Source organism: Artibeus jamaicensis, unplaced genomic scaffold (genome assembly GCF_021234435.1).
Source record: "Artibeus jamaicensis isolate MK-2021 breed Jamaican fruit bat unplaced genomic scaffold, CSHL_Jam_final scaffold_833, whole genome shotgun sequence".
In the NCBI taxonomy this organism is placed as follows: domain Eukaryota; kingdom Metazoa; phylum Chordata; class Mammalia; order Chiroptera; family Phyllostomidae; genus Artibeus; species Artibeus jamaicensis.
Window position 1 is genome coordinate 7174062 of NW_026522056.1, and position 15234 is coordinate 7189295.

At 41.9% G+C, this 15234-nt stretch overlaps 1 protein-coding gene across 2 annotated transcripts in view; it reads right to left on the minus strand.

The window, feature by feature from the left end:
- Window positions 1–15234, minus strand: part of IDO2 (indoleamine 2,3-dioxygenase 2) — a 51465-nt gene that overhangs the window by 26108 nt on the left and 10123 nt on the right. Inside the window, exons 2-3 of one of the 2 annotated variants that reach the window (XM_037166888.2) lie at window positions 14380–14470; window positions 8376–8471 (exon numbers count right to left, since the gene is read on the minus strand). In XM_037166888.2, the coding sequence (XP_037022783.2) occupies window positions 8376–8471; window positions 14380–14415 (132 nt within the window). In that variant the 5' untranslated portion in view covers window positions 14416–14470. The remainder of the gene's footprint in view (window positions 1–8375; window positions 8472–14379; window positions 14471–15234) is intronic. The other variant, XM_037166889.2, reaches the window with a different exon arrangement.

The window sequence follows — 15234 nt, forward strand, 5'->3', positions numbered from 1 at the left end:
AGGGAGAGGCAGCCGAGCTTTGGCCCAGCCCTCGGTTACACACTCCCGGTGACCCTGAGTGGATCTCTTCACCTCTCCACACCTGTTTCCTCCCTGTAAAATGTGTCATCTGGAGGTTTGCGGATGGTGTCCTCACTGAAGGCAACACCCGATACAGAAGTTAGTTATTACTGATAGCAATGTGCCCCCCCAAACTACCACTTTCTCAGTGTTGCCTGCGTCAGCCCTGCCTGTCTTGGCTGACACCAAACACCCGAGCTCCTGCTTCCAGGCACAGAGCCCTCAGCTTGCCTCCCTCCTCCATCCCCTCTACAACCCCTAGGCGCAGCCTGATCTAGATCATCCCCAGTGTTCCTCTCCAGGTCAGAAATCGCTGCAGGAGGGGCTGTGGCCTTGCAGTTTCTCTTTAAGCTGCAGGCACTATCAAGTGAGCTGGGACCACCCTCCTCCTCCAGCCCTGGCTCCTCCTGCCCAGGCCCAGGGCAGCTGACACTCGAGCCTTCCTGAAGAAACCCTTCCTCCTCTATCCACTATGGGGCAGCCTTTCCTAATCTGTATGCATTTTCCTTTCTCTTACAAACTAGCTCAGAAAAAATCTTCTACTTAATATGCCCTAGTCCTGTGTGAGGGGGCAGCAGGGAACTGCTGAGATGTTGCATTTAACAGGAACCAGCCCAAGAATTGTAACAGCAGTTATTAAGTACTTATTCTATTATTCGGACACCAGCCCACAGTGTCTGCGTCATTATGGATGAAATGAGACATTCACACAGACTGTTACCGAACAAGAGGTCCAGGGGAAGTGGCAATACAATATTTGGCCCACCTAGGGATGCCCAAAACTGCTACACAACAGGGGCCCCTCCCAAGAACAGAATACTAATATCTACTGGGCTCTTCTGTCCGCCGCCAATTGGAAAGACATCTCTCAATGCCAGAGATTTGTGAAAGGGAAACAAAATGTTTATTTAATGCTATTCAGGCCTAACTCCACCACTAAAATATCAAAGTCTTTTAGGTTGTACACCTACACCCACACAGCGCTCCCTTCTCCCACTGTCCCAACGCCGGGTACCGTAAATCAGGAAAAGAGCACATGTCTGTGTTGCAGAGCGCTGGCACCGTCAGCTGTGTCACCGTGCAGGCAGGATCTCTAGTTAATCCAAAGTACTGTGGTACCTTCTCATGGTCCACTGACATGAGTTCTTCGTACCCGGTTCCAGTCAAAGTCTCTCTTGCTTTCCAGGCCACGCGGCCAAAGGGGGCACCCCAAAGCCGCGTGGGCCTCTTCTACCAAAGCTGCAGGGGTCCGCACTCCACCAAAAGCATGTGGCTTTCTTCTTCACCTGGCTGCAGGGACCTCCACTCTGGCAAAGCTGCGTGGTTTTTCCCTTTCACCTGGGAAAGAGGGGGTCCGCACCCTGCCAAAACCACGTGGCTCCCTCTTTCACCTCACCAAAAGGGGGTCCTCACTCTGCCGAAACCACGTGGCCCTCTCCTCACCTGGGCAGTTATCCCCTCATGTCCTGGAGCCCATCTTTTCCAAGCTCTCACACAGGCCCTTCTCACTCCAGAACGCAGACCCTAGTTACCTTCTGAGTCCCAGCCACTCCCTTCTCCTTGGCTCCAAACTTGGCCACAGCTATTTAACATATCTATGAAACCAGTTAAAGGTTATAGATATGTTAAATAACCATTCCAGAGGTTAGCTGCAAAACTGTTGCTATGCAAAACAGCTCTCAATGGCCCTGCTCCATTGTCCCTTCCCCCTGGGGGGGGCAGTGAAGACATCTTATATGTCTCTCCAATATTCCTATACACTTTGAATTCTGGACACCATTCCAAATCTTTTTTTTTGCCCCCCCCCCCTTGGCTGCACCCTGTATCAGGACTACCAAGTCCAGTGGAGGAAAAGGGACAGCATGGCTTTTCTCTCCAGGGGAGCAAAAGCCGCAGCCCTTATCCGGACGGCCTTTATTGGGTTTCTCCGCACATTACGTGAAGGTCCTTATTTACTATGCACGAATTGCTTTAGGTGGTTACCTTTTACAGAAAACAAAGGAGCCAATGCTGCTAATTACATCCCAGAAGAGGGATATTTGCAAATGAAAAGGAAAAAGTGGTTGGACTAGTTACGCTGGTCCTAGAAAGGTTTAGAATAGATTTTAGGAAGTTATTTTGCAGTAAATGTTTGCCACAAATCCAGGTGAGGGAGTTTTTAGCAAAAGCAAGACTCAAAGCAGCCCAGGCACGTTGCAGGCCTGATCCCCCACAGGACAACCCATCTGTGGGTGTGGGTCTTGTGCATCTGTAAGTGGGAGCAGGGCCAACGCCACCCAGAACAGTCTCCTATAATTCTAAGACTCTTACTAAAGAGTATCCAAGGATGGTTTTTTGTCCTCCTCCAAACCCACAGGACAAAACTGAGAGTCAGAGAGGGTGAGGTATTTTAGCAGGTTCCCAGAGTCTGGGGGGACTTAGGCAGGGTGCCATTGTTAGAGGGTGCAGCTAGAGGGACCCCAAAAGAAAGATTTGTAATGGGGTCCAGAACTCAGGGTATCCAGGAAATATTAAAAATATGGGATGTCCTCACCCCCACAAGTCTGAGCTGGGGGTTGAGTTGTTTTGCACAGCAACATTTTCGCAGATAACCTCTAGAATGGTCATTTAATATATCTATAACCTTTAACTGGTTTCACAGATATGTTAAATAGCTGTGGCCATGCTTTGAGCCAAGGGGATGGGGTTGACTTCCACCCAAGACGTAACTGGGAGGCAACTCCCAGTCCCATTACAGTGCCTGCGTGAGAGCTTAGAGATGACTGACTCCACACCATGGAGCCACACCTGCCCAGACTCACTCTGGCAGCCCAGTGAAACTGGAAGGACGTGGGAGTCCTGACGAGTATAGCCAATTGTGGGAGGAGTCGGAAATGGGGCTGCAGAGGAAGATTGGCACAGGGATTTAAACACAGATGCGGCAGCCATTGAGAGAGAACCATGCAGCTTTAGCAGAGAACCACCACACAGCTTTCTATTTCCTTTCCCGAGATACGGTACCTTGGACTGGGCAAAGGGGGAAAGAAGGACTGTGTGTGTTTGTGAGTGTTTTAAAGGACTTTGGGATTTTGATGAAGATATTAAGTCATTACTCTTAAGTCTGTACAAATTGAATAAATGATTCCTTTCCTTTTCACCAATCTCTAACATGGAGAGCTACAATTCTCTGGCAAAGGGAAAGGCGAACCTAGTACAGGGGGACCCCAGGAGAAGGGGGGTCAATTAGGTAACATTGTGGGACCCCCTTCCCTGGCGGCCAATCCAGGTAAACCATGGGAGACCACATGTGCAGTAGCTGTGCAACTACTTGTAAAGCCTGCACAGTACAAGCCTGCCAGGACTAGCTAGGAAGTATCCGCCCTATACGAATAGAGTCCCTCCAGCCCATGAGGTCAATCTCTGCTTGGAGTTGGCCTGCTTCCATGTTCTCTGCTATAAACTCTGGGTGTTCAGTTCAATTCTTTGTCCCGATCACCAAGAACCTGGTTACCTGTGCCCACCGGTGACAACATTTCCGTTGTGCTGGCAGCTCTGCCCCCTCCTGTCAGTGCTGTCCAATAGACAGGTGGAGGCCACAGGTATAATTTTATGTTTCCTAGTGGCCACATGTTAAAAATAGTGAAAAGATCCATGCATACTGTTGCAAAGGGTAAAATTTTCTTCTTTTTTTACTAAGTGAAATAAGCCATTCAGAGAACAACAAATGCTGTATGATTTCATGCCTATGTGAAATCTAATTAACAAACTGAATTAACAGGGAAAATATGTACAGACTCATAGATGGAGAGCAGGGTGACAGCTTGTGAATGGTGGGGAAGAGGGATTAAACCAAAAGGAAAAAGGATCCATGGATGGGAACAACGGTGTGGTGATTGCTGGGACGAAAGGGAGATAGGGTCCTAAAAGGTAATGGAAAAAATAAAATAAAGATGAAATAAAATACAAAAAAAATAAAATAGTAAAAATAATGAAACTTTATTCAAATATTTTTTATCTAGGTCCATATATCTACAATATTATCAAGGCAACATCAGTATAAAATACTGAGATATTTTGTAATGTCTTTTTATAGTAAGTCTTCAAAATTCAGTGAATATATATCTCAATTTGTTTTAGCCACATTTCAAGTGCTCAGTAGCCATAAGGAGCTATTGATTACCTATAGTGCCATCTTAAAGTAAAGGAGTAAGGTCCAAGTTGAGGATGTTCCTCTTGGTTAGAGGTTTTTCTGAAAAATATACTTATAAAGTAGTTTCAGAAATGTTAACCTGTATCCATGTTAACCTGTAGCCATGATAAACAAATTTACCAACTACAGCTCAGTGATTCAGCCTAACAGATTGTATTAGCCTTGTAGATTCCAGTCCCATCACTTACCATAGTGAGTTACAGCTGATCCTTCCCCTGCACTCCCACCCTCTTTCCTGAAGTTGTCCTGTTACCGAACAACAGGAGGTCGTCCGAGGGAGGGGCAATACAATATTTGGCCCACCTAGGGATGCCCAAAACTGCTGTACAACAGGGGCCCCTCCCAAAAACCAAAATACTGAAATCTACTGGGCCCTTCTGTCCGCCGCCAATTGGAAACACATCTCTTAATGCCAGAGATTTGTGAAAAGGAAACAAAATGTTTATTTAATGCTATTCAGGCCTAATGCCACCACTAAAATATCAAAGTCCTTTAGGTTATACGCCTACACCCACACAGCGCTCCCCTTCCCTCTTGTCCCAACTCCGGGTACCGTAAATCAGGAAAAGAGCACACGTCTGTGTTGCAGGCCGCTGGCACCGTCAGCTGTGTCACTGTGCAGGATCTCAAGTTAATCCAAAGTACTGTGGTACCCTCTCATGGTCCACTGGCAAGAGTCCTTTGTACCCAGTTCCAGTCAAAGTCTCTGTTGCTTTTCAGGCCCCGCGGCCAAAGGGGGGCACCCCAAAGCCGCGTGGGCCTCTTCTACCAAAGCTGCAGGAGTCCGCACTCCACCAAAAACATGTGGCTGTCTTCTTCACCTGGCTGCAGGGATCTCCATTCTGGCAAAGCTGCGTGGTTCCTCCCTTTCACCTGGGAAAGAGGGGGTCCACACCCTGCCAATACCGCGTGGCTCCCTCTTTCACCTCACCAACAGGGGGTCCTCACTCTGCTGAAACCGCGTGGCTCTCCCCCATCTGGCCAAGCGGGGACTCTTCATGTTCTGGAGCCAGTCTTTTTCAAGCTCTCACACAGGCCTTCTCACACCGGAGCCCAGACCCTAGTTTCCATCTTGAGTCCCTGCTACTCCCTTCTTCCTTCTAGTTCCTTCTTCCTTCCCCCTTCTGCTCCAAACTTGGCCACTGCTATTTAACATATCTATGAAACCAGTTAAAGGTTATAGATATGTTAAATAACCATTCCTCCGGAGGTTAGCTCCAAAACTGTTGCTATGCAAAATAGCTCTCAATGGCCTGGCTCCATTCTTTCTTCCCCCGGGGGGGGGGGGTGAGGACATCTTATATGTCTCTCCAATATTTCTATACACTTTGAATTCTGGACACCATTCCAAATCTTTTTCTGGGGGGGGCCCCCTTTGGCTGCACCCTGTATCAGTCCTACATCGTTAACAGTTAAATTCGTCATTGTTTACATTCCGTCCCAGGACCTCTCAACATTCTGTTTAACTTCTGTATATAATTTATTCTCTGTAATGTACAGTTTTGGATTTTTAAAAATGCACAGGGTCGTGTACTCACCACCTGAGTACAATACAGAAGTTATATCATCCATGAGTCGCATTAGTAGTATATATTTTATTAGTTATGTGTTTTTAGTAGTAGTATATATTTTAGTGGTATATATTTTACTGGTTCTGTTTCTTGAAAGAACCCTGACTAATACCCCTCCCAAGAACCCCACCTCCTAGTACAATGCATTGGAAGTTAGGATTTCAAGGTACAAATTTGGGATCCATACAAACATTTAATCCATTATACTCAGTTTAACCCTTTCCCTGTTGAAGGAAATTTTCAGGCTGGGTGTGTATGATTGCAACTGTTCTAAACATTTACACACAAGCTTTTCTGTGAATATACATTTTCAGTTTACTTGGGTAAACACTTAGGATTGTGATTGCTGGGTCAGGTGGTAGGTCTATGTTTAACTTTATAAGAATCTGTCACCTGTGTTCCAAAGTAGCTGTATCATTTGTATGCCCACCAGAAAAATGAATAAGCATCTCTTTCGGTACATATCCTCAGCAGTTAGTTATGGATATTGCCAGATTTTTAAAAATGTTTTAGCCATTCAGATAGATGTTAAATTGTCTTTTAATACTCTTATAAGCTGTCTTGTCTTGTTCTGTGTGTAATCTAGTTTTATTTGATTATTTCATGATTAAAATTTGCAAACTTTTCTTTGTGTTCTAGAAAATTTGGAATTTCACCATGACATCTGTGTGCCTACCCGTCCCCCATTGTCTTTCTAATGGAATTACTTAAGTCAGATCTAAAAGGTGGCATTTGTACATGGTTGAAGATTTGCTTTTCCTCTCCCTATACTACTCTGCTTCTGACAGTTGTGTTTCTGAAATATGAATCATCAGTTTCCTTTTTTTGCACACCTTTTCTGATAACTGGCCTTTCTTTCACTTTTGCTTTATGCTTCATGAAAACTTTTTATGGAATGTCCTAAATTACTTTTTCTTCAATGTATTTGGGGTCTTATTGCTATTATTGTTTGTTGGTTTTTTCTTACTTTTCTAACAGTTCCTTTTGTAGAATATTCTGTTATGTTTAAGATATAAATACAATTAATTAGACATCAATTATAGTTAGTTAAGAATTTAAATTAATTCAGATGTTAAAATTTTTTAAGAACCATTTATACTTTGTTTTGAATTGGAGGTCATTAGCTCTAAATGTCTAGTCCCTTTACATCTCTTTAACAATGTCTCTAATCTCGTGACTGCACTTAGCAGGCATTCAATAAGTCTTTTAAAATGAATTTCTTTTTAGGAGAGAGGGAGAGAAACATCAATGTATGGTTGTCTCTCATACATCCCCTGGTAGTAACTGTCCTGGAACCCAGGCATGTGCCCTCACTGGGAATTGAACCGCGATCCTTTCATTCACAAGCCCGCGCTCAATCCACTGAGCTACACTAGCCAGGGCTAACATGAATTTTTAAATATAGACATTAAATATGTATCGGTGAAGTAGTATCTTTAAAATCGCATGGCACTTTGGATTGTGAGACTAAGGCAGATGTAAAGAGATCTAGTGGGAAGTATAAATATGTATTCAACACTGTTATGTAACAGGAAGTAGGAAAGCCTATTTCAAAAATCATTTAGTCTTCACGACAATTCTATGAGGCCAGAATTTCTCCCATTTTATAAATAAGGTAGCAGAATTATAGAGGTTAAGCAACTTGTTCAAAGTTATGGAGCTACTAACTGAAAACACCAGGACTCAAACTCAGGTCTTCCAGAATCAGAATCTATATTCTTCCTATTATATCTTGTTAGTATTCATGCAGGTTTATGTCAGTTTTCCTGGGACCAAGAAATTTTACTGTTCCTTATATACTCTTGGAAAACATTTCTCATCCCATATGTACTGTATTTTAGACCATAAGACACACCTAGGTTTTAGAGGAGGAAAATAAGAAAAAATTTGAAGCAAAAAATGTAATAAAATATCTAATAACATAAATACCACAGTATTTCACCAATGTAAATGTAAACAGAACTCAACAGCAGCACTAACAACCATTATTCCTCCCAAATTTGGGGCGGAGGGTGGGGGGAATGCCACTTATAGTTTGAAAAATACGCTATTTACAGACTTATCAATTACTCCTGCAGAACCTGACAACCCTGACCTTACAAACTCAGAAATCGTCTTGACTCAACTGCTCTGTGAGGCCCCTATGGTACAATCAAGGCAGACTCACTCAGGCAGGCGAGCACTGACCACGTGACGTGGAGTAATGATACTGAGAATTTCTACGCTTGTCCTTTCTCAGAGAGATCTTACCCATCAGCTTGCCTGTAAGTTACAACCAGATTTCATTTTTAAACAAATTCTTATTGAGTACCTAATATGCTCCAGGGATTATTTTGTGCAGGCTCTGGAAATGGTAAGGAAATACGTGTCAAATCAGGAATAAGATGCCGACTCTTTGGGAAGGGTGAGACCATTTTGTCTGTAAGTTCAGTGACAATGACTGGTGTCCTTCTGTCAGTTGACCCAGTTCCACCATGCTGAGAAAGAACAGTGGCATGTGGATTTCAATAGGGCGGGGAGAAGGGGTCAAAGAATAAAATATAAAAAATACATACCTTGTTCACGTGAGCTCGAAGCTGGTGACTCTCAATCAGGTGAGAAAGTTTGTCGGCAATTTCCATCCAAGGTCTATAATGATCTGGAAGCTTTTTCTGCATTCAAAACAGAAACATCTCTGTAATTTTAGGTCTCTCTGAGAAGCAGCTTTGGGGAGTAGCTGTTCTCAGATTCCTCTATACACCACCAGCCCCAAGCTTAGCAATGCAGACTCAGAGATGAGTAAAATCTTTGTGTTCAAGGAACATAGGGTTTACAAAGGGAGAAGAAAAATGTAGTGAGACATATCTTAGAATAATGTGTTCAATTACTGATGTGCGTATAAGAACTTGAAAAGAGGAAAAAGTGGTTAATTTATCAACTGTTATAGGGAAATATATGCAGAAATATGACAGCTGGGCCAGCTATATAATCTGAGAGAGACTTTTCCAGGTAGAAATTTGAAGATGGGAAGGCAGTAAAACAGAGGGGGCAGTTGATAAACAGAGATAACTGTGTTTCTTGGGACTATAAATGATTTTTTGTTATTAGAATATAAAGCTCAAAAGAGAGGGTGTTGGAAGATGAGACTACAAGATGAGATCAAATGTGCTTTTTATGGCAGACATAAGAATTTTTTTATATAAGTTGACCCCATTATTTGATTTGAATTTTAGGAAGTCAATTTGGCTTGTAGAATTTTAAGATATGCAGTCGGATTAGGAAGCCTTTGAAATATTGTTGAAGGACTAAACATAAGCAATGGCAATGAATTTGGAAAGGAGAAGACGTGTTCAGAAAATATTCTGAAAGTAAAATTTAAATGACATGATGATTAAATGTAGAGGTGGGGGTGCTAAAGACAAGGTGGTTCCTCGCCCAATAGAGCCATATATGCGCCCATTCTGGGCCCGCGTTATCCTTAAGTAGAAAATAACACTGGGTTTCAGCAACCCTGACTCAGTCCCAGGAAATGACAAACTACACCTACTGCTTTAATTAAACATTTAGTGGAACAAATCCACACTCATTTGTTTACGCCTATGGCTTCTTTTCATTACAGCAGTAGAAATGCGTAGTTGCAGCAGAGACGATATGGTGTCGAAGCTTAAAATATTTACTATTTGGCTCTTTACAAAAAAGTTTGCCAACTCTGAGCTATCCCATAGTCTGGTCCTCCTTTTCGTTTTTGTTGTTGTTGTTTTTTTCTTTTGAATCCTCATTCAAGGACATTTTTTCATTTCTTAGAGAGAGAGAGATCACTTTGTTGCCTTCTTGTACACACCTTGACTGGGGATCAAACCCACAACGTGGATGTGTGCTCTGACTGAGAATCGAACTTGCCATTTTTGCTCTACTGGACGACTCTCCAACCATCTGAGTCACACCAGCCAGGGCTGGGCCTTCTTTTTGGGAATATAATTTACACAACTGAATGTTGTTTCTCTGGGTTAAGAAGGAAAGGAGATGAGGATGATTTGCATATTTGTGAATTAGGTGACTGAATGAATTGATGGGAACACAAATTGAAACAGAAATTCAGGTTAAAATCAAAGAGAGGGCTTAAAGATAGTGAATATCTTTTTAGATAGATACAGCCTAAAATATCTGTGGAAAGTCAAAATATTCTTGTATGCTGGGAAGTTGGATATACAGTTTGAAGGAGAGAATTAATATTAGAAATATACAACTAGCAGACACAACTATAGAAATGACACATTGCGGTAAAACCCACAAAAATAGAAAAGGTCATTAGGGGAAGTTGCTAAGGAAAGGAGAAGATGCCCCAGGGCAGCACTCTAGGAGATATTTATGAGGCAGAGAGAGGAAATGAATCCAGTAATACAGATCAAGAGACATTTATACAAGGTCAATTAAGGAAATTACCCTGCAGTTATGAAATTAGGGGATTTTACAGAACTAGGGAATTCAGAAAGTCAAATGCGTCACTGAAAATTTAAAATAAGCTCGTCCCCTTTGGGAGAAAAATACCCCCAAACTAGGAAGTCTTTCAATATACATGGCATAGAAATTTAGGTCAGGGTCATGGAAGCTGGGCTTAAATTTTAATGTGCTACAGAAGTAAGGAAAGAAAGGACAAAAGTATAAAGTGCTCTTAGGATAGCCATAGGCAGAGGCAAAGGGGAAATTTGTGTTTGAGAGCTGTTGTCATTCAAGAATGAGAAACTTAGACCCTGGCTGGTGTGGCTCAGTGGTTGAGTTCAGGTATGCAAATCAAAGGGTCATCAGTCCAATTCCCAGTCAGGGCACATGCCTGGGTTGCAGGCCAGGTCCCCAGTGCAGGGTATGCAAGAGGCAACCACACATTTATGTTTCCCTCCCTCCCTTTCTCTCTCCCTCCCCCTCTCTAAAAAATAAATAAATACAATATGTTTTTAAAAAAGAAACTTAAGCCATTTATACTCTGACTATAGGAGGGAGTGATTGGAGAGAAGAGTTAAGACTGTTGATAAGAAAGAAGACAGATTTATAGTGAACTGAACTGATAATTTTTTTGTCTTAAATATATGATGCATATGTTTTATGAACAAAATTGAATATAGTTACAGAAACAATAAAATATAGCCTTCATAAAGAAAAGTCAAAGTTGTAATATTGCAGAGTTGTAATATTCAGGTCTTTTAAAGTGGGTTTTAAGAAAAGAAGTCGTAACTAAATCATCACCTGTGTGCTTGCCTCTTCGATGCCTAGGTAAGGAACCCTGTCCTGAGAATTACATTAAGCATCTGACTTCCGCTTCCTGACTCGTATGGAAGTTCGTAAATGCTACAGTTTGCCGCAGTCTAGGCGACACTCTAGTCCACAGGTGGCAAACACAAGGCCCGTGGGCCCAATCCAGCCCTCCACCTGGCTTCATCCAGCCCAGCACCTTGTTTCTACCCGGCAGCAGTGCCCAGCTCCTTGCCCTTAGCTAAGAAGTAGTTACATTTATACAGTCCTAAAATTAAATTCGGCCCTTTGAAGGCAACCTCGAGGCTGTTGTGGCCCCTGGTGAACATGAGTTTGACACCCCTGCTCTAGTCTTTAATATTTACTTTTTCTTTTCCTTTAGATTGTGAGGTTTGCAGAGTCTTTCCCTTCCTTCTTTTTTTCATCTTCTCCCATCTTTAATAAGTTCTAGTTTTTGGACTTTTGTATTACCCCCCAAACACAAGGAAATTGTGTTTTGAGAGCCTCTGGCCTCTCCAGCTATGGTCCTCAGTTCAGCAACTGGGCATCACTTGGGAACTTGGTAGCAAAGCAAACTCTGGGACCCCCACCCCAGACCTGCTCTGGAGGGGTCCTAGCAGTACGTGTTTTAGCAAACTCTGTAGGTGAAGCTGATGTACCTAAGAGCTTGAAAAGCACTGCTGTGGGGACCTCGAAAATGATCAGAAAGGGTTTAAAGATACTGTTACAGAACAGATCTGGGGCAGGAGACGATATACTATTACTGAATGGACCCACACTTGTGCTCCGGGGTCCCCCACCCCATACTAGGTTTGCCTTGTCTGCCACCAGGAAAAAATATCTCTCAATGCCAGAGATTGGTGAAAAGGAAAGGAGTTATTTATTTAAAGAGTGATACAGACCTAAGAGTAATGACTTAATGTCTTCACTGAGATTCCAAAGTCCCTTAGAATACCCACAAATGCACAGTCCTTCCTTGTGGCAGACCCTGTCTAGCAGAGTCCGCCTGTTGTGGCTGACGATGAGAATCAATGCACAGGTGACAACAATCCTGTGTGGAAAGAGGGAACGGCACAGCTGCTCTCTCAAGGGGAGAGTGCCTACGGTGCCTCGGCCACTCCCTCAAGAGAGGAGTGCCTCGACCCTTGCCTAGATAGGCTTTTATTGTTTTCCTGGGGTTTTACATCGAAGAAAGATTTATTATCTATCACATAGAATATTATTGTCTACATTCTAGGTACAATCAAGGAAATGAAAATAACATGCAGAGGGGGATGGCAATGAGCTGATTAGCTCTGTCCTTGGGAGAGCTCACATAGGCTTTGGAAATTACCTTGAAGATAGACAATGCACATTTGTTGCTTTAGACCAGGGTGAGGGAGTTTTAGCAAGAGCAAGCCATAACAATTTGTAAGCATTTTCCAGGCCTGATTCCCACAGGAAAACTCGGTTTGCAAGTCTGGGTTCTGCCCACCACTTCACACCTGTAGGTTTTCCATACAGAGCTGAGTCACATTTGCCAGGCCAAGACAAACCTGTGCCCTACACTTCCTTCCCCCTCTGCCTGACCAGGGTACCATATCTCAGAGGAAAAAAATAGAGGTTCTTCTCTGCCCAAGCCACATGGTCCCCAAAAGACCCTTCTGCCACACCATTTCTGACTCCTCCCACAATTGGCTACAGCTGCCAGCCTTCCCATATTTTTCTAGCTTTACTGGGCTGCCACAGTAAGTCTGGGCAGGTGTGGCCCTGTGATGCCACTCATCTCCAAGTTTTTATGCAGGCTCTGTAACCAGGGGGAGTTGCATCCCAGTTACAGCCTGGGTTGAAGTAACTCCCATCCTCTTGGCTGAAATCCTGGCCACAGCTGTTTAATGTATCCATGAAATGAGTTAAAGGTTATAGACATGTTAAATTACCATTCTAGAGGTTATCCGCAAAGCTGTTGCTATGCAAAACAGCTCTCAATGGCCTGCTCCATGTGTCCCATCCCTCAGCTCAGATTTGTGGGGGCAAGGACATCATATATATATGTTTTTAAATATTTCCTGGACACTCTGAGTTCTGGACCCCATTACAAATTCCTACTTTGGGCCCCCCTTGGCTGCATCCTATTACAATATTTCACAATCCATTAAACATGCACTCTTTCTTTTGGCTTTTCATCTGGAGACTGAAGAAAGTATTGAATTCTGTAAATTACTTTTTGATTGACAGATTTTTTTTAAGTTACGGTGTAGAAGACAGTTTCATCTGATGAGTTTTTCATTAAATAGCCTATCTTTTAATGTTGGTTGCTACATATATATCACATTTGTCTTAAAGCCTGTATACTATTGTAATATTCTGTTAATAATTATTAGCAATTGCTTATCATTTTTTCAAGTGTGAAGTAATCTCCTTCATCCATTTGTTTTTAGATGTTTTCTCATTATTAGGACAAATTTCAGAAAATGGATTTGCTGCATTAAAGATCATACACATGAACAGGTTAAAATCTATTTCTTGATTTTCTTACTAAAAATATCGCATGAACTTATAATTATATTTATAATGTGTTGTACATATAAAGTGGCAGTTTATGATTCTAGCAACATTGAACATTACCAAATTTTTTCCTTTGTCATTTTATAAGGTATGATATGTATTACATTATTTGCATTAAAATTATATAATTATTTATTTTTTGATATTTGTGATTTAGTGTTTAGTTGTGAAATGTAATCATTTAAAAAATTTTTAAAGATTTTATTTATTTATTTTTAGAGACAGGGAAAGGGAGAAAGAAAGAGGGAGAGAAGCATCACTGTGTGGTTACCTCTCACACATCCACTGCTGGGGACCTGGCCAGTAACCCAGGGACATGCCCTGTCTGTCTGTTTATCTAATCAGCTACCCTTTGGTTTTCAGGATGGTGCTCAATCCACTGAGCCACACAAGCCAGGGCAAACATAATCATTTCAACATTTAATAAAGTTATGGCATCATTCTATTATTTAAATTTGCATTTCTATGATTATTGGTAAACTTGAATGTGCTTTCATATGCTTTGGTCATTTGCATTTTGTATGCATGTGTGTAAAACACCCAATTATAACTGGGTAATCAAATGAACCAATGCTTTTCTTTATGCATCTGCTTTTAAATCATGCGTAGGAAGTTATTTCAATCCCAACATTATTTCTTTTACAGTATTTCCAGTTTTATTGTTGATGTTTATATCTTCAATGGATCTATACTTGTGCTGTACATGTTACAAGTTAGGACAAATTATCTCATCATTTCCCTTTTGAAATAGAGGAAGTTAAAACCCAGAGCAGTTGAGTAACTTGCCAAGGTTAGACATCTGGTCAGTGGCCAGGTCAACATTCTTCTGATGCAGAGTTCTTCTGACTCAAAGTCCAGGGTACTTTCAATTACCTCTCTGAAAAAACACATGGAGAATGGTGGGGATGTGGGAGAGGGGTGGAGGGCTGGTGGGCTGGTGCAGGGGATAGGAAAATAAGATACTTTACATGTTTTTCTTTCCCTTAATCCACTAGTCAGGATACCAAGAGTGGAATGGACAAGAATAATATAAAATATTTGGCTTTCCTTTAAAACCAATTTTTTTTCTTTTATGTTATTTTTTTCCTAGATTTTTACATCTGCCAAGGTATAATTTTCAAAAAAATGACTAAAGCCAACATAAAACATGAGTCCAAAGTAATGCACACTTTTTGCCCAGATTTTTGAGGGGAAAATAAGGAAGCACATTATACATGGGTATAATGATTACTTACCACAGGTATAATAATAGCTATAATAATCCCATGTATAATACACACAAAATGTGGGTGCACATTATACATGGCAAAATACAGTAGTTCAATCATTAATGAAGAAATTAGCTGGATGGCACAGTTGTTTTGAGAGGACATGGTAAAGTGAATGTTTGCAGAATTAAAACAATGTTGAAATCAAATTGTTAGGTTAAAGATTCATGACAGCATGGGTGGAACTGGAGAGCATATGCTAAGTGAAATAGGTGGTGAAAGACAAATACCTATGATCTCACCTATAAGCAGAACCTAATCAACAAAACAAACAAGATAGTAAAATAGAACCAGAGACATGGAAATAAAGAACAGACTGACAGTGACCAGAGGGCAGTGGGAAAGAAGATAACAGGGGGAAAAAGGGGAAGGG